At 38.0% G+C, this 19,683-nt stretch overlaps 1 protein-coding gene across 1 annotated transcript; it reads left to right on the forward strand.

The window, feature by feature from the left end:
* The first annotated feature begins 4,856 nt into the window (after positions 1-4,856).
* COPS8 (COP9 signalosome subunit 8) lies at positions 4,857-13,576 on the forward strand. Its single transcript, XM_072418511.1, has 7 exons — positions 4,857-5,013; positions 5,655-5,725; positions 5,802-5,850; positions 8,144-8,276; positions 10,387-10,494; positions 11,745-11,807; positions 12,234-13,576. Exons 1-7 carry the CDS (start codon positions 4,936-4,938, stop codon positions 12,311-12,313), a joined length of 582 nt encoding a protein of 193 aa, XP_072274612.1. The 5' UTR covers positions 4,857-4,935; the 3' UTR covers positions 12,314-13,576.
* Positions 13,577-19,683: the final 6,107 nt, after the last annotated feature.

Genomic DNA, 19,683 nt, shown 5'->3' on the forward strand with positions numbered 1-19,683 from the left:
ATTCTATCTTGTCTGAGGCTGTTGGATCTGACTGCTGATTGCTGTTGTTTGGGCCACATAGCTGTCTTTCTTATTTACTGTCATAGTAGGACTAATGATGTTTTGTTTTCTCCATTTTGTTTGCAGAGGAGCCACTGCTGCCTAGCACTGAAGATCCAGGTGCTACTGCAGATACTGAGCGCTTGCTGGAGGCAGCTGGCAAGATAGTCCATGGATAGTCTGAGGTGTGCAGAAACATCTGCTTTGCAGCCACTGGTGCCACTAGGCATGTGCCAACAATGCCTACTAACAAATCCAGCACTGTGTGCAGCCAGATTTGTAGGGAGTGGTTCTGGGGAAAATTGGCACATGTGGCATGCATAAACATTTTTTTCAATCATTGAATAAAAAAAAACATTTACCCAGCACTTCTGGAACTTATTTCCTAATGTGTAGATTTGACTCTGGATGAAAGACAAACATGGCTAAAGTCTGGCAATAAAAAAGTTAGTTTTCATTAGTAAAACTTCTCATTTTATTCAACAATGTACAGTGGAAAGCAGTGTTATGTGTTAGCTTTCTAGAGACTGGAAGTCACCAATAAAACTTTTCTCAAACTGTAGGAAATTTCAAGTGTGTTGTTTGCTCAAGGGCACTTTGTAACAATCCACCCTACAAACAAAAACCTGGTTCCCATTTATACTATTACAAAGGCACATGTGTATACCACTACTGGGGGGGTAAGAACAAGAGTTTTCCTAAGTGTTGTTACAGCATAAGCCAAGTGGCCTGTATATATGCAATATCTATTAATTGAAAATTGGTTAATAAATGTAATAATATTTGTTAATAAAACAACAAGGCATTCCGGCAAATGCAAAGCTGACTTGTCTCCTTGTCAGTCCTGCACAGTTGTACAGGCTCCTTTCCTGTACTGAAATTCATTACTTTAATTTCACTGCCAACATCTTCTCATAGTGGCTATTGGAAGCTGCAGCAAGTGGCATATAAATCACCTTATTTTCTAGCTGGAGGACATCCATTGTTTTATCCATTATCCATTGTATTGCCCACTCTTTCCTCTTTCGGGGATCGGTTAGTGAGTCGTACCTTTACTTCCTGTCTTACTGACAAAGGTTTGCTGGGACAAAGACAGAAATACAAATCTGACATACAAATACAAATGGCTGATTGACCTCCCATAAGATAATGCCCGCATAGTCCCAAGACCAACACTACTTGGCCGAGCCAGCTGCATGGAACCAAAGACTTATTTAGATGTCTGTAAATATGGCATTCTGGTGTATGGGGCCATTCTTGGCAACCAATACAAATAGCATTTTTACCATTTATTGATTATAGCAGAGGTTCTTCACCTGAAAAATTTTTTAGGGACTCCTCAAGGGTAAAAAGTCTGAACAATAGAAAGATAGATGAGAGACAGAAAGATACCACTGTAGTTGTACTAAAGAATAACAATACCCAGCTGTAAAGTAAAACACAATAGTAGGAGCTTGCTTTTTTTGTAAGAAATGTTTCCCAGCAGTACTAATGAAGTTAAGCTTTTTAGTCGATATCTGCAAAGGTTTAGGTACAGTGTCAGGTTATTGCTGTCAAATGGCAGTGATCAAACTTGGTCATTCAGGTATCAGGTATTCAGGTCATTCAGGTCAAGGTAATGGCAGAAGAACCTGCCTGCCTTCTGTAAACACTGAAAACCAGGGTACTTTGAAATTATCTGTGGATTTTGCAAAATACTTATTTTTTTATAGAAAAATGATAAGATTAGCGATTATGTTTATTTGAATAGTTTATTTTGTGTCCTCAACAGACTGACTGTATTCATTGAGTGAGTCTAAACGTAACATTTTCCTGTTACATATTTTTAAACAAATGCTACTGATCCTACTCTTGTTTGCCAGAAATTATTCATCCAAAAACCAAGTAGGATGGCCATATCTGGTAATGCTTAGGCATTCCTTATTATCTGATCATCAAATAAAGTGTAGTTTGTTTTCTAATTTTGGATAAGATGGACACAGGAGATATGCACATATGTTTCTAGCCAGGATAAAGGCAAATTTTATGGGGTCTTCCTTTAAAGCAATGAATCTGACATTCACTGAAACATTTCCACATGGGGAATTAATTACTGCCAATAAAACCAATGGACCTGGAAGATTTTTCTTGTTTTCTTCAAAACTGGGTGGGAATCGGGCAGGTAAGAATGGTTATTGCAGAAGGGAGGTCACCTGCCTGTCCTTTTCTGGAGTACCCATCTGGCTCATGATGGATTTTTAAAAGACACTTGTTCTGAAAACATGCTGACCTAGGCTGCACAATTTGGGGTTAAAGTGGCACACCCGAGACATCACATATCTGGCAATGCCCTGAATACCAGTGTTTCTTGACCTTTTTAACATAGGGGCAACCCCTTGAAATAACTTTTTCGGTATTCAGAGAACCCAAACTAGTTGAGTAGGGGACAGCAAATACTAAATTGATAGAAGTGTCAACCCTTCCCGGCTCTAGTTTTTGGCTGGACATACATTCACATGTTAAGTAATTTAGGTTGACCGAAGTCCACATACAGAAATTAGGTAAGTGTTTCAATATTAGTGTTCTAGTTGGACACTGTGGATGTTGATATGTGGTTTTGCATGTCAGCAGTAGGGGATTTTGGAGGCCTGGTAGCCACTGGGAGCTCTGAGTGCTTGCAAAATAGGAATATCTTTCTAGACTGTCATAAGCAAAGTGCCCACGAGATGGCAGTATTGGACTAATACATTCCCGCGTATATACAAAACAACATATACGGTATACAATATTGGGCTATAGAGACTCCTAGTGGTCAGGTTGGGGAATACGGAGCATTTTTCTATCCTCATTAAAGAAAATATTTGACTATTTTGGCTCCAGCACTTCAATTTTACACATCTAAAAGACTGAGGAGACATAATAAAAATTGTATTATATTTTTTTGCAAGTATTTGCAGTAAACAAAATGTCCACAAGGTGACATTGGCTAAGTTCAGCAGACCTTTCTAGTATTGCATTCAAAAATTTTTCTATAAAACATATAAAATAATTAAAATCATGTTTAGGACCACTGAATCATCTCTCCGTTCTCTTGGTTGGTGATCTGTACAACTGGACCTACTTTTCCCCCAATTCTTTTTTTACTGGTAAAAAATGAAATTGGTCTTTTTTATCCACAGAGAAGATGTAAATGCCCACTGCCAAGTTGCACCAACATCCGTACTACAGCTGTATACCAGCACCACCAGTTACGACCTGAGAAGGGTATACAATAGGGGACCCAAAGAGGAACCAACAGATCCGTCCTTGTCTGGAAGGGAAGCCAATCAAACCCAAGGCTGAGAGTCCAGCTCCTAGTCCAGAAATACTAATTATCCCAGAAACAATGCAATGTAATCCATACACGATCCAGAGGGTTGGGGGGACCCAGGCAATGGTCTCAGAACAGAGTACAGAAAGGTTTCATATCTAGGAATTCTTCAATCTTGTATATTCTGCGGTGCCATGGGATCCTAATTTGCCAGAAGACCACTTCCAAAAAATATAAGAGTTTTGTAATGCACAATGTTTAATGTTGCCCTAATCTTTTCTGTAATGTATTGGAAGAAAGGGGGAAGAAGAATTAATAATAATGTAGATACACACCGAGCACTGATCATCTGTAATACAATGCACAATGGAGGAACTACAGCAAATCTAATGATATTCACATCATGTCTTAAGGTAAATGAGGACAAATCCTAAATGGTGTGTAAAAAATAAATCTACGTATTGTTTAGTGGGGTGAGTGTGAGCTGCAGTCCTCTATTAGGTGAGGGGAAATCTCCAGCTGGTCCCTCTGACATGGGAATTCCCTTCATTATATGGAGATATCCTCTCACTCCCTTTTACATCTCCAAGACAGGAAGTAAAAGGAAATAGCCCCAGCCCCTCCAGGCTACAAAAACGTTTGGCTATACCTTCACTTTACTGCATAATACATAAAGATATTACTATTATTATTAATAAAAAGGGGTTATATAGCGCCAACATATTACACAGCGCTGTACATTAAATAGGGGTTTCAGATGACAGATACAGACAGTGATACAGGAGGAGGAGAGGACCCTGCCCTGAAGAGCTTACAATCTATGAGGTGGGAAAGTATCACACAATATCACACGGTATTAAAGAGAAGGTGTCAGCACCATGTTACAGAGGGAGGACAGGTCAGTATAGTGGGTTTAGTTCTGCTTTAAAAGATGAATATAGTCAAAATACATATATATATATTAAAGAAGGTTACAATTGGTTAGAACTTTTTATTTCCAGCCCTCTACTAAGCTTGTTTTTGCTGTATAAAATAATTCTTAGATGATACAGTCTACTAGATTGTAAGCTCTTGGGGGCAGGGTCCTCTCCTCCTCCTGTGTCACTGGCTGTATCTGTCTTTTGTACCCCTATTTAATGTACAGCGCTGCGTAATATGTTGGCGCTATATAATTCCTGCTTATTAATAATAATGGTAATAATGATAATATTAATAACAATGATAATATTAATAACAATGATAATATTAATAATAATGATAATATTAATAATAATAATAATAATAGTAATAATAATAGTAATGATAATATTATTATTAATAATAATAATAATAATAATAATAATAATAATACAGTTCTGCCTCCTTTATTATTATTCCAGCTTTCTCCTGTAGAGCTGGCTGAATTTTGTCCACTAGAGGGAGCACTTCCGCTAACCCATGACATTCAAGACTACTGAGGCGGAAGTGTCTGCGTTCCACGTTCTCTTCCAATGACAGTCCACTGATTTCCAACCAATCTGAATGTAGCATTCGTGACGTGCCCTGACCCGGAAGCGGAAGTGTGTAGCGGCTGTGTAGGACTGAGGCCCCGGGGGCCCGCGGGGAAGATGCCAGTTGCCGTGATGGCGGAAAATCCGGTGTCATATCAGAGACTTCTAGAGCAATTCGAGGAGCAGGAGCTGGAGGTATGAGACGTGCTTATGGGGGTGATGCGGACTACTGCTAGGTGCACCTGTGTGTATGTGGGGTGATATGCAGGGTGCTCTGGGTACATGAGACTGGTACAGGGAGCTGCTCGGTGTATATGACAGACGATGCGGAGTACTGCCTGGGTAAATGTAGGGCGGAGGGGGTGATTGGGAGAGCTGCATGGGGTTAGAAAAGCTGCCCTGGGTACATGGGGGAGGGGTGATTCAGAGAGCTGCTCTGAGTACACGAAGAGGACGGTATACGGAAAGCTGCCCTGGAAACATTTTTTTATAGGGGGGGAGGGGCGCAGGTAATGTGGGCAACTGCCCTGGGTACATGTGGAGGGGGAGGGGGGGAAGGAGACATGTGTTGCGGCGAGCTGCCCTGGGTACACAGAGGGGAGGGTATAAGGAGAGCTGCCCCTGGTACATATGAGAGTGCGTGGCATGCGGCAAGCTGCCCTGCGTACATAGGGAGGGGCATGCAGAGATCTGCCATGCTATATTTCCGCCATGCTATATTTCCCTTTGTGTGTTCAGGCTAAGATGACTTCTAATATAATATATATAATAAGGAAACATTACAGACCATTCCGGTAGAGAGAACATTACCCCGTTGTTTCTGTTTATTTGTCCAGGCCCCTGGCGGTGTGGCCACTCCTCAGGTCTATAGCCAGCTGCTGGCTCTGTACCTCTTACACAATGACATGTAAGTAGCTCGGCCTTTTTTTTAATAGTTAGATAATAATTTGCATGTACGAGTAATGTTTTGTTTCTTTATCTAGGAATAATGCTCGTTACCTCTGGAAAAGGATCCCACCACCTGTCAGATCTGTAAGTATTACTTTTGTCTGTTTAGATGCTTTTTAATTTTTGATACAAATACATTTATTTAATTTTCTTGGCAAATTTGCCAAAATTTTATAGTGGGTTGTCAGGAAGAGGGGGAGGGGCGGGGTTCTGCAAGTGTTCCCTCTGCATTTACTGTATTGGCCACCCTGATGTATGGAGAGGCTGGATGTTGATATAGAGCTGTCTCTGCTCAGAATGGTGCAGACTTCTGGACATCTTCTTCGTGCTTTATATAGGACAGAAGTGTGGACTTATTGCAGGTGAGTGACACAGAGAAAGGCCAGGATAAGGATGACAGCTGGATAGCTCGCATCTTTGAAACCAAAATACATTTTGCTGCCAGCTCCCAGGGGTTTTTTTCCATAATGTGCATGTATGCTCGGCATATTTGGGGCAGACTTGCCTCCCAAAGCACCCATCTCTATCTCTGTGACGCCTCTTATTGCTACCAACATGTTTGCCTGGTGTTCTCCTGGTTCACTGTTTTCTGCCATATTAACATTCCAGTCTGGGGATGATATAAATAACTCTTGTGCACAGGAGGTAATTCATATGGACAAATGCTAGGATTGTATATTGAGTTCCACATGCTATGATTTATCAGTCAGCGTGGATTTATTTAATTTAGATTTACCACTATGAGATCTGTGTAAATCTTTATGACCCCCTCTATTGTCCAAGTTGAACTAAAGTTCCACTTTTACAGATGCTTGATCAGATGGGTCATTATTGCAGATAGGGACAGGTGCACAGGAGGTAATTCATACGGACGAATGCTAGGATTGAACATTGAGTTCCACATGCCATGCTTGGCAGAAAAGCCATACATCATTCTCTTCCCTTGCTGTAGGCATTGTGGAGAAATCAATCTTCAAAGTCTACAACAGAAACGCATGTCTGTGTTTGCACACATCTTTATGTGCTGAGCTAATATAATATACATTGTGATTCCTTACCTGGTCTCCCTATGTTTTACAATTTTCTATAGGTCATAAACTTAGGAATTTAGTTGATTACATACCAGTGTTCTCCCCAGCCCTGTTTAGCCAAACCACCAGCACCACCCGGCTCTTTTCAGTAACAACATGGCTGTTTTTGGGTGATTGCTTAAAAGGGGCACTGGACAGTTGGGGCATAATACAAAGATGATGGAAAGAGGCACGTACTAAGGGGTGGTCATTACAAAGCTGGAACAAAGTATAACAAGGATGGGAAAAACAACTGGGAACACTAAATTTGTAATGTGTTGCACTGCCCACTTTTTGACTAAAACATCTAAAGCCCAGCTAAAAGAAAAAATCTGGAGAACACTGTGTACCTTCAAATGGTTTATCAGTCAGCGTGAAATTATTTCATTTAGATTTACCACTATGAGATCTGTGTAACATCTTTATGACCCCCTCTATTGTCCAAGTTGAACTAAAGTTCCACTTTTACAAATGCTTGATCAGATAGGTCATTATTGCACATAGGGACAGGTGATTCTGCAATAATCTGTTTTAGCTGCCTGGGTTTCTGGCGACAAAGCTGAGATGTGCAGTTTCAGCTTAGGTTGCCATGTCACACGGCATTCCCGGTCTTCCTCTGTGCATTCCAGAAATGAATAACGTCATCCTAGCATGACCAATCAAGATGGTTGTGACACTATAGGTCATACCCTTTTATTGCAGGTTCACCTGATTTGAGTTTAATAAACTTTTATATGATTTACTTACGTCTTAGTTGCTGTCTAGTTTACAGGCATAGGAGTTACAATCAAACCATTCAAGTCCTTTGATGAAAGAGCAGCAGATGAATTTATGCTCTAAAACATCTGGAATAAGTCCTTGGCTTTCCTGATAAAATCTTTTCCTTGTGCTTTGTGCGAAGCTTACATTGATCTGCTTAAGGGCACTGGGCTGTGTAAAGCTCATTTTAGTCGTACGACCTGACAAAAAGCATCTGCTGCTTATTATGATGTAAGTCTTAGCTTGTTACACGGCCTTATTTTATATAAAGCTTGCACATTGTTACTTTAAAAGAGCAGACTTCTAACATTTCACTCTGGGCTATATTTTGATTCCTATTAAAAGAAATAAAAGTTAGCACACCCCATGCAAATTTGGCTTTACAAACTTAAGTACCCAAATAATCAATGCTCATTCAAACCATTCCTATGTGTAAAACAAGAAAATATGACATTTCAAACATTTACCAAAAATATCAGTGGATGTACTAGTGTTCTGTGGAAAATCTAACCACACACTTAACCTCGGACTGTTCTTATTTTCTGTAGGCCAATGCAGAAATTAGTTGGATTTGGGAAGTAGGTCAGAGAATCTGGCAAAGAGACTTTCCAGGAATATATACCTCCATAGCTGGCCATCAGTGGTCTGAAAACATACAGCCCATCATGGAGGCAGTAAGAGGTAAGGACATTCTTTAGCTGCTGACAATCTCCAGTGTCTTTTGTCAAATCTCAGTATTTTATTGGCTGTCCTATGTCACCTTTTTCATTCTTTTGTTTGGTGAATTAATTTATTTACAATTGGAAGTTAGGCTGTTCAGCAAAATAAATGGATATTATCTCATACCATAATGTGTTGAAGCTCCACTGAATTAATTCAAACCAATCACATTTAAACAAAAATCCTGCGCTATTAGGATTCCCTTGTGTGTGATTTTGCAAAGTGAATTTATTAAACTAAGTGAAATATTTCTTGCAACTAAATAATTTACTATTTTGCTAAATGAACAAACTGTCCTTTAGTAAATGAACATACCATGTCTGAGTTTTTGTTTTCAAATCCTTAATATTCTTGAAGAGCTGCGCTACAGCTATACGGCTAAATTCACTACTAAAATGAATATTTTTAATGTTCTTTATGATTAAATGCCATATCAGTTTGCACAGCCTGATCCAAGATCTTGTTTTTGTGTGGTAAAGCAGTAGAGATTTGTTTAAATCCCAGCACAGCCGGCTGATTGGATAATAAAGGAACCCTTTGCAGTTTTGTTTAGTGGTAGCCTGATAATACTGTGCCTTGAAATAATGACATTTCTCATAGTGCGAGTTCAGCATTATGAGAAGCTAAAGTAAGGTATTCACATTTTCCTCAAAAATAAGGCAACATTACAATATGTTAGTGGTCAGAGCCATGCAAATTATTCCTTTCCCAATCCATGCCTACCTATACATGCAGAATTGCATAATAATAATATAATAATAATAATAATATACAGTTATGTATAGTGCAGGTATAGCCTAATATTTCAGAGAAATTATTTTCAAACTGCACACAGCCGTTTCTTGCCTTTTGGCTATAATGATGGTGTATAGCGTCAATCGCTTATATACAGAAGGGTTTAAATACCAATGAGGTAAAAACCTGAAAGTTATGGTTAAGTGGAAGGAATCAAAATCGGAGGATTTTTCGCACGCTGTGTTCATTCATGAGCAGCCAGTGAGACTCGCACTGTGTACCTGGATAGAGAAACTCTATCCAAGAACACATACAGCTAGTAAAGGGCAGCAAGAGCAATCGGGAGCAGAGCTAACAGCTCTATGTCAGCCCTGATTGGTCTTGCAGGTTTCAAAAATTAGTTCTCGCCGGCCTACATGTTTGGGTAAGCGAGAACAGCCCAATTCGCCGGGAGACCGAATTTATTAAATTTGCTCGCTTATCCCTGGTGAAGTCTTTCTGTTCCTAAAAATGCTTTACTGTACTATGCATTTGTTCAGAGTTTTTTTTTTCCTTTCATTTCTTACCAAGAAAAAACACTTGTTCAGATACTAATTTGTGTTTAATAGTCTATATAATAGGATAATATATTTTGATATATATAGTAAAAACAATTGTGTAAATGAATTGGTGTAGTTGTGAAATGTATATTCAATTTTAGCCACTAGAGGGAGCTTTCGGTTCACATTTGAATTGGCTTATCGAGGGATGATGGAACATGTGCTGCAAATTAGTGTCTGTAAATGTTTTGAGATGTTTTTGTATATAGAATAATTTTTATTATGGAAACCCCTTTTAAAATCAACAGATCTATGCATAAATGGTAACCTTATCATGGTGGTTTATTGTTCTTCTTGAGACTGTGGAAGTTCATTACTTTTTAAATTTAGCAATCCTGTATATATTTCTTACGTTTCCTCTCAAAGCTATGGCAGGGTAGTATTTAAATTCATGTAGTGAAATAGGCTGAGTCTCTGGATTGTGTTGTTTGGGTAGTTATTTACTATGTTCTTCAATTACATGAGGTGGAGAAATTGTAGGCATTTTGTGGGGAGGGGGATCCTGCGGAGAGAGTAATGGAGGTTAGTAGTATTTGCTATCTTCTGTCTGATCCTCATGCTTGCTAAAAACTACACATCCCACAGGTTTGCTTTATAATATTGGTGCAGCATTTCACTTCCCAAGTCTAATTTATTTAGATGTGTGTTAAAGATGACATTAGGATAAGTTTTCTATTTTTAAACAATGATACTTTGCTAACCATTGTTTATATATTTTTTTTCTTTTTTGTTGTCAGATGCAACACGACGGCGGGCCTTTGTACTTGTGTCACAAGCTTATACATCTATTTCTGCTGATGATTTAGCAGCATTTGTTGGACTTCCTGTTGAAGAAGCCGTAAAAGGTAATTTGTGAATAACAAAAAGTAAATAATAAATAAAAACATTTACACTGACACTGAATGAAACTGCTGCTTATCACCTTCATATGATTTGGAAATTCTATTTCCACATCTTTGTAGTTTTAAAGTTCACTTATCTATATTAAACATGCCTATCTAGTGCTGTCAGCAATACTGTAAATGGCATATTATTTTCCAAATGTACTGCATATTCTGAGAACCTTCATTTGTATTTTATGGAAAAAAAAAGGCTTCATGTACTCTTGTAAATAGTTTGGAGGTCTATGCCGCTTATTGTGTTTTATAAATTAATTATCTTAGAGAACAGTACATTTTTAGCTTCTAGATGATGCATTTAAACAATCACTAGGCATCGGTTAATTTAGCTCTAATAGTCCTACTTCACATGAAACAATAGAAGACATGTCAGCTGTCTTTTCAAGCTATAAATTAAATGCTATTCCTGGTCTAACCTCTTAATTAGCAACCTAGATCACATGGTCTCTTGCTAGCCATGATTTCTGCAGGTAGCCTAATGCTTTCATTTAGCTGGAGTGTGGAAGGATCCAAAAAGGCTGTATGTGCACTGCTGTACACCCATTGACCCACAGCACCAACATACCACTTGGAGCACTCCCTTAAAACATCCGACCAATGGGAGCTTTTCACAACATTTATACCAACTGGCTGAGACCACAAAATGGTAACGAATTCTTACATTGTTTGCCATTTGGGGGCTTTTCTGGCTAAAAGGAAATTCATCTTGTACAAAGAACTGATATTCCTTACCAATGATCAGTGAATATAGTGATCAAATATTTATTAAGTATGACTTTATTTTGAATAGATTACCTTAATCTTAGTGTTTTTTTTGTTTTTGTATCAAATGGGTAATGCCTGATCGATTAAAAATATTGTTTAGGGTGTCATCATTTTTAGTTGGAGGTTTCTGGTAGTTCTCTTTTTTTTAAGTAAAAATTTTACAGTAGAATAATGTAAGCATGTATATAGTATGCCCAAATCTGTGAACAAAAACAATTTTCAGACTGCCACTTGCTGATCCATCTGGCTTGTATTGCCTATGACAAGCTTGACACGGTCTTAGAGAATCTCTTTAGGTAGAATTTAAACACAGACAGAACTATGATGACACACAGAGTGGAATAATTTACCAATGCTAATCTTTCTATTATGTAAAAGTCTGATTTCAACAAATCTGCAAACATTCATAACTACTTTTTTTTCTCATATAGGAGTTCTAGAACAAGGTTGGCAGGCTGATTCTGCCACACGTATGGTAATGCCCAAGAAACCAGGTAGGTGGAGATTTAGGTTCATTATGAGCTTAGCTCTAATCTGTAAATATGGTTCTGATATTTGTCTTTAATAATTAATTTGATAATCAACATCATTGCTTTTTCATGCTTTTTCTTTTGACTGCCTGCTTTGTGTAGCTAATAAAAAACTTGCCAGATGTTGCTCTTCATTTTAAAACAAAGCAACTTCTCAGAATCACGAGGAATGAGGTTACATCCGCTTTTTTCTTCATTTATGCCTACTAAAAATAACGCACAATTTTTTTCTCACCCACTCTTTGAGCTGGAGGGAGAAAGGCATTAAACGTTCTGTTCATAATTTCCTTAGCGCAGCTGGTCTTGGGGGAGGGAGATGTGCAGCATGGTAACATTATGTACATTTTGGGCGGGAGGTCAGATTGACGGTTTGTTATGCTTTCCACACAGATACTGCTCCCCTGTCTCTGATCCCCAACGAACAGCAGCTGGCGAGACTCACTGACTACGTGGCCTTCCTAGAGAACTAGCATCCCCTTCCAGCCTGACATCAAGATTGCAGGAAACAGAGGGAGCGGCAGGCCGGGGATTCTGTGCACTTTTGTTGCCCGTAGTTTCAAACCCTGACATTTATATACTTATTACAGGCTGGGCAGACACCTCAGCTGCTACTGGCCTTGAAAGGGTTAATGTGGGAGGGCAAAAGCACCAATTGGCTAACTTAGAACTTGGCTTAGTTTGTTAACCACTTTTCTGCCAGGAGGATTTGCAGTCATATACACAGCAATTTGCCATAAGTCTTTCTGGCAGAAAAGAGGTTTCAGTTATTTTACAGAAGTTAGCAATAGATAGTTGCTTTCTATCTAATATGACATAGGTTAGTCTGTTATTGAAATGTCCTCTTTTAGCTGTTTTACTGAAGTGAGATTTTTTCCAGGCTTACTAGTAGTGGAATATATTAGCATCTTATTTCCTCCTAGTAATTACAGACATGTGGAACTTTCTGTTAGCTGTTTTCATAGTGACAAGGCATGTGTCACAGGGTTCTTGGACAATTGGGCATTGCTATTCCACAACTTTTCTGTTTGAATAAATACTGGCCAGGCACTATATGGAATCTTTTGTGAATCCTCCCATCATAATCAAAGGAAAACGGTGACTGCTTGCTTGTGTCACAGAAGAGCAAGTGAATCTGAGAATATATTCTGGAACCTTCAGTTTATTATCCAATTATTTGTCTTGTCAAGACTGTGAATTCCCTGTTTTCGAGTAGCACTTGGTATACACCTGTTTTAAAAGATCAGTCCAGCCAAAACTTATGACAAAGGATAAATTTGGCTTGGTTGATACACTTGATGGTTTGGTGCTTGAATATTTCTTGGTGGAGTATCTGACTCTGCCACCTCTTGCTAACACAATGTAACACAATGAAAAAAATCAGCTAGGTAGGGGAAGCTTGGAATGGGCATCTCACCTGCTATTGTCTCTCATTGACACATTAATTAAGTGGTTCAAACCATCAGGGTCCTTCAAAAAGTAGAATTGATGTTGCGAATGAACTGACCCTTTTGTGATACCTGGACTTACCATAAGAAGCAATGTTATTATACTTTCTTATTTTAAAAATGACAAGTACTTTAGTTTAATAACTGATAGAAGATGGAATGTACGGCAGTTAAAGGTTATGGCCCCTCCAGACACTGCATGGAAGGTGGAGCGGTGTTTATTTTGTGAACTTGTATTTTGATCTTGAAGATCTTCAAAGAATGATCCAATAAAACATGTTTATTACACATGATGTATAATTAATTCTTATTTCAAAGTTGGTAAAAATGTAAATCCTAACTTTGTAATTGGTGCCAGTCTTATATCATTGGAATGATGGCCAGGTATTTGGTGTTGTATGGACCTTACAGCTCCTCTGTAATTTAGTGGTGTAAGAGGGATTTGGGAGCTGGCTCTGAATTCAGGACAACAATCCAAAGATCTTATGTATAAGTAAAATTGAATGCCAAGAGAATGTCATTCATGTTTTAAGATGTTGTGTTTTTCTTGTTTTACATGCCTTTTTATGTTTTTAGGCTTGAACACATTTCCAACCTAAATATACATGTAATGTATGTATTTTACTCTAACATTCCTTTATGTAATACATTTTAGGAATCAAAAGTTCATCATACTTAAAGCTGAACTGCAGACAAAAAACACAGATGAATTGCATGCAAAGAATCAGGTTACCATTGGTTTTTCTATCCATTTAGTTCTATACTTCTATCACACAGATCATCCTTAAATGATAAATGCAGTTTCATATAGTGCAAAAGGTGCAGTGATCATGTTTTCTCCTCCTCTAAAGTAACTCGCTTTCCTTCTCAATATTTACAAAGATCCAACAATCAGCAGTTCCCCTTTTTTTTACATTACAGTATTTTAGTAGATGCACCTGCATATTACAGCCTCCCAAACACTTCTATGGAATTGTTTCTACATGCTTTTGATCATAGCCTCATAATAGGTAATGGCTATAATATATTACATATATAACATATATAATATAAACAAAACAAGGGAACAGTAAACAAGGGAACTGCTGACCATTGGATCTCTGAATCTTCCAAAAGCTAATATTTAGTCACATTCTTGCTCTTCTTTTTTATTGCATCTTTTGAGAAGGTAGATTAGTTGCTACCATGACTAACCTACATTCCTACAACTGTATAAATGGAACCTGCCACATAGGAGGTCATTTTCAGTGTGGCTGCTGACTTTTGAAGTGACAACTGGAAGGTTAACCAGAAGGCTGGAAGATGATCCCCAAAGTGCAGCCCCTTTATGCTGGGTGCACCACCCGGTACTTTTCAGTAACCACCTGGCTGTTTTTGGGTGGTTACTGAAGAGTTAGGTAACAAAACCGGGGCTGCCACCCACCTACAGCGTCTTCCCATCCGGCTTAAAAAAAAAATCTGGGTTGAATGCTGCTTGTCCTGTCTTGGTGGAAGTAGGGATTTGCTTCCTCATGCTAAATCCTCCATGAAGCAGAACTGTGATCGGAAGCAGAACTGTGATCGACATATTAATGACATCCCAAAACTTGTAAGAATAGCAGTCGGATGCAGTAGTTTTTCAGATGTACAACTTTGAGGGTAAAGAACAGGAGTGCCTAGGCACACTAACATACCAGGATTTGTAATGCTGTTATTTAGAAAGAATTCAAGAAAAAGTAGATTTTGGAATTTAAGTCTACTTAAGGTTTTGTAAAGTGCCCAAAGTTCATATTACCAAACTGAAACATTTCATCTATGTATAATTCATACATTTTATGCACTGTTGCAACTGGTATAAAATGATGGTAGATGGAGTGTTGATGCCTAAAATCAGTATGTTAAAGTTACTTCTTTATAATCCTCAGGAAGCTTTACAAACTTTCCACCATTAGGTTAGAATATTCAACTGTCACATGGAATATTGCTGGTGGTTGCTTAGTGATGTCCATGTTATGGCCTTTATTACTGGAGCTTCTCAAAGTTCTGATTTTGTGGAGAGATGATGAGTCATGTTGTAGGCTACGTGAATGATTTTTGGCCCTTTGCCTCTATCCACAGCACTGATGTGGGGGGAAAGACTTGGAGGGAATGCGTGTGGGAAAGTCAGTTCTGTGTGGGCGAAGTTTGGTTAATAACCACAGTGCGGCGCCAACGCTCAGCCTGTAGATTGAAACCATCTATGACATGAAACGCTTTAATTATACGGAACAACGGTGTCACATCTAAATTATATGTTGGGAGTAATATTGTATATATTGGTAACTTCTGCTGTAACCAGCAATGCTAATAAAATATGATTCAGACTTTCTATAACACATATCCAGAGAGTAGGTACAACAGTTCAAAAAACTTTTAAACATACTTTTAAAACTGTTAAACATACTTTTTTTTTATTTTTAGAGTCATTTGTTTTTAGAGGAATATCTTTCTAAATACTTTTGCTTCTTAAGTTGGGCTGCAATACATGATCAGATATTAACATCATAGAAATCTGTGTGTATTTGTTGCTAAATTTGACTAATTAATAAAACTTGCATGTAATAATAATGTACAGCTCACATGTAAGCTTTATCAGTTCACTATATTACTTTGAGCAAAATATAAAATAAGCTTCCCTAAGTTCCTCGATAACCTAAAGCCTTGTAAACACTAGCAAACGTCTAAATGTTTAATTTCACTAAAGACTGTGAATTATGTGCAGAGTCTATTGTTCGGTTAGACAGTCTGGAAGATGTCCTCTTATCTCAGTGAACTCCTAACCAGGAATTCCCTGTTTGTTTCCACAGAACTAAACACTCCTTAGGAAACACAGAGGGTTGTTTTTTTCCCCTACCACTTTTCAATGTTTAAAACTTGATGGTGATGTTCTGCTTGAAGCTGTTCTCTTTTCACTTATTTTATCTGTAGATTTTAAGGCTTCCTAATTTTCCAGGCACTGCTCATGAAAACAAATGAGTTATCAGAGATAAGAATTCTGGATCACTGAATGAAAATGTTGCCTTTTTATCCATTATGTGTCATTAGGATGTTTACAGTCTAGAAAATAAATGTGGCACATTTAAAACACAGTAATTGAACACTTTGCTCTTATTATTTAAAGTAAAGCCCAGAGATTTGCAGCACTTGTCAAAGTCAAATTGCCTTCCATACTTGCCTGCATGTGCATCCAACAATTACTAATATTATCCCATATCTGGATTTCCCATTCTCCAATGGGAATCCAGATCTTAGAAGTATTGACTGCATAGGGCAGGGCATATTTATTTTTCCTAGCCCTGCCTACCCTAAATCTATCCATATCAAAAGTTCCCAAATGCACAGGATCCCAGCTTTCTGCACCCCTTCTATTCTGGCCCTGAAAAAGGTGGGATCCTGGGCAATTGCACATTTTCCCCTAACAAATGACTCTAAAAATCTTGCTCACTGTACAGCATTGGAAATCACTGGAAAATTTAGCTGCAATTATGTATTTTGCATGTGATTAAGCCCAGGCATGAAACTATCCATGAATGTATGTGTTATATATTGGGAGAAGGACTCCTTAAAATAAGACCATTGTCTTATCAGCCACTTGCATATAGTGCAGATGCAACCTAAAATTATCATTCATTCCAGACTACATACAGTTGTTGCAGGCTTGTAGGATATCCCCAATGCAGTGTATGGAAACCATGACTTCTGTGGGGTAAGAATTGGGACCCAAAGAGACAGGTTCTGGTGATAATTTATATGTATATGTATGCCATATACAAGAAAGATGGCAAAGTACATTCATTACTATAAAAAACAAATAGGCTTCTGGACAAGGGTGAAAATGTCTCTTTTTTTTGTGAAATACTCTTCTATAAAATAATGGCTTAAATATTGAGCCCATGTGATGTGACTTTGTAAGTAACCCAACATTGGGTGAAATTGTATTTTTATTAAAACTGTTTTAGAAAATAATACAACTAAAGGTAAGAAAACTCAGTAAACAAAAACACTGAAAACAAAAAAGTAACCTGACTTTTTATTAACCTCCTTGCAGTTAAGCCCGACCTTCGCTCGGGCAAAAAAAAATTGCAAGGATGGTTAAGCCCGAGATTTTTCACTTACCTGGTCCCCCTGTGCTCATCCAGCGTCGTCCTCCATCGGTCATCGTCCGCCGATCTCTCCAGCGTCGGGTGCCAGCGGGACCGGTAAGAAGCCGGCTGGCATCTTGTGTTCCACCGGCCGGCATCCTGTGATCCGCCGGGCCAGCGGATCACAAGATGCCGGCCGGCGGATCACAAGATGCCGGCCGGCTTCTTACCTGGTCCCACTGATCGTCCGACGTCCTGCTCGTTCCAGCGCCGGATGATCTCTGCAGGGAGAAGCCGTCCGGGGGGAAAAAAAAAAAAACGGACGGCTCCTCCCTGCGTGCGTGATGACGTCAGCGCGTGTGCGGGAAATTCAAACTGAAACTCATTCAACCATTTTGTATTGGATTCAATACAAACTCCTGTATTCAATTCAATACAAAATAATTCAAATAATTACAAAGTATATACCTGGTAAATTCAAACTGTCATTTTGTATTGGATTGGATACAAACTTGCGTATCCAATCCAATACAAAAAATAAAAGTAAATCACTTGGAAATTCAAATTTATATTTTGTATTTGATTGGATACAAACTTGCGTATCCAATCCAATACAAAATAATTCAAATAATTACAAAGTATATACCTGGTAAATTCAAACTGTCATTTTGTATTGGATTGGATACAAACTCCAGCATCCAATCCAATAAAAAAAAATTAAAAAAAATAAAATAAAAGTAAATAACTTGGAAATTCAAATTCTTATTTTGTATTGGATTGGATACAAACTCCCGTATCCAATCAAATACAAAATAATTCAAAACAAACTCCAATAAATACACAATCAAAGTTTTAAAAATTGCCACACTAGGGAGGTGTTTTAGAATAATATAGTACTTTACAATATACAGAGTTATTGCTTTTTCAGTATTTTCAGTATTTATGATTTGTTTACATTGCTGATTTTTGTGTTTTTCCTTTAATTTTATTAAAAGTAATTTTTTTTTTTTACATGATTGTGTGTTTCAAACATTTTTTATATTCATATTATCTACTAGAACCCTTGTTCGGACATATTTCTGTAAGTTACAGGTCTACCTACAATTTAAAAAAAAATTTCATGAAAAACAGTGGATCACTTTTGGTACAGAAATCTAGACCTCAGTGTAACGCTCAGGTGGTTAAGTCAAGGGGTAGATTGTTATCAAAGCAGTAGGTTCAAGTACTGGCATTTTTTTTTTTTTGTCTTTGGATTAGAGTAGAATTTAGTGCAGTGTAATGGATTAGTGCAGAAGAGGTGAGTGGGTTTTAGTTAATGGGAGTGGTGTCCAGCACTGTCCAGAGTTTCCTCTGCTCTGAGAACTGCTGCTACTGAACTCTTGGCACTAAAAAACTAATTAGTTTGTGGTACATCTTATTCAGTTCTCTTAGAACAAATAAAAATACACTGATTTGTTAAATTAAGGTTTTAGTGAAATCTTAAAATCAAGACAAATTGCTAAATAACAGTAATAAAAGAAAATGTTTTATTTGTCCACTTGTTATTGTTTTGTGTGATCCAGACAAAACAGCCAGGACCTTGACCTCCAACGTCAACAGCAGCAAACTTAGTCAAAACTACACTACAGTCTACACTACAGTCTGCCTAATAGCTTAAAAGGAGTAACCACACACTGATGAGGTCATCCCTCTGCTCTCTCTTGTCAGCACATGTGCACTCCAGTTTTCATGTGCAGACAATTGCAAATGGAAGATATCTGGTTGGTATAAAACATATTTAACAATTTAAACCAGTATATTCTGCACTTTTAAGTCCTGGCTTTAAAGCTTTTTTAAGCATATGACATAATACCGCTTATACATATATATAGTTAAAAATGGGCACCATATTCTGCAACACCATAAATGTAGCCCTAATAATTTTAAGTGCAAGTTCCTTCCAGATGGTGGAAATTGTTGGATTGTCCTTCAACAGTAATAGTCACTTTGAAATAGATCATACGATAATGCACGACTATTAAAATGCAGATCTTCTCTTTCATAGTAAATTATCTAATGGATTGCACATGGCAAATGTCAATAAATTGCTGCCCCCAGCACCATTCCATATGCTATGTGAAATTAAAAAAAAAATGACTGGAAACAATAGTGGAAATGTGGAAGGATCAGCTTATGCTGAGGTACTCATCCTTTACACATAGACAAAGAAAGAATGAAGAATGCAGGGGACAAGGGATGAAGAAACTGTCACATCTCTCTTATAATACGGTCACCCAATAGGATGAGGCAGCTCAA

This window comes from Pyxicephalus adspersus, chromosome 7 (assembly GCF_032062135.1).
Source record: "Pyxicephalus adspersus chromosome 7, UCB_Pads_2.0, whole genome shotgun sequence".
NCBI lineage: Eukaryota > Metazoa > Chordata > Amphibia > Anura > Pyxicephalidae > Pyxicephalus > Pyxicephalus adspersus.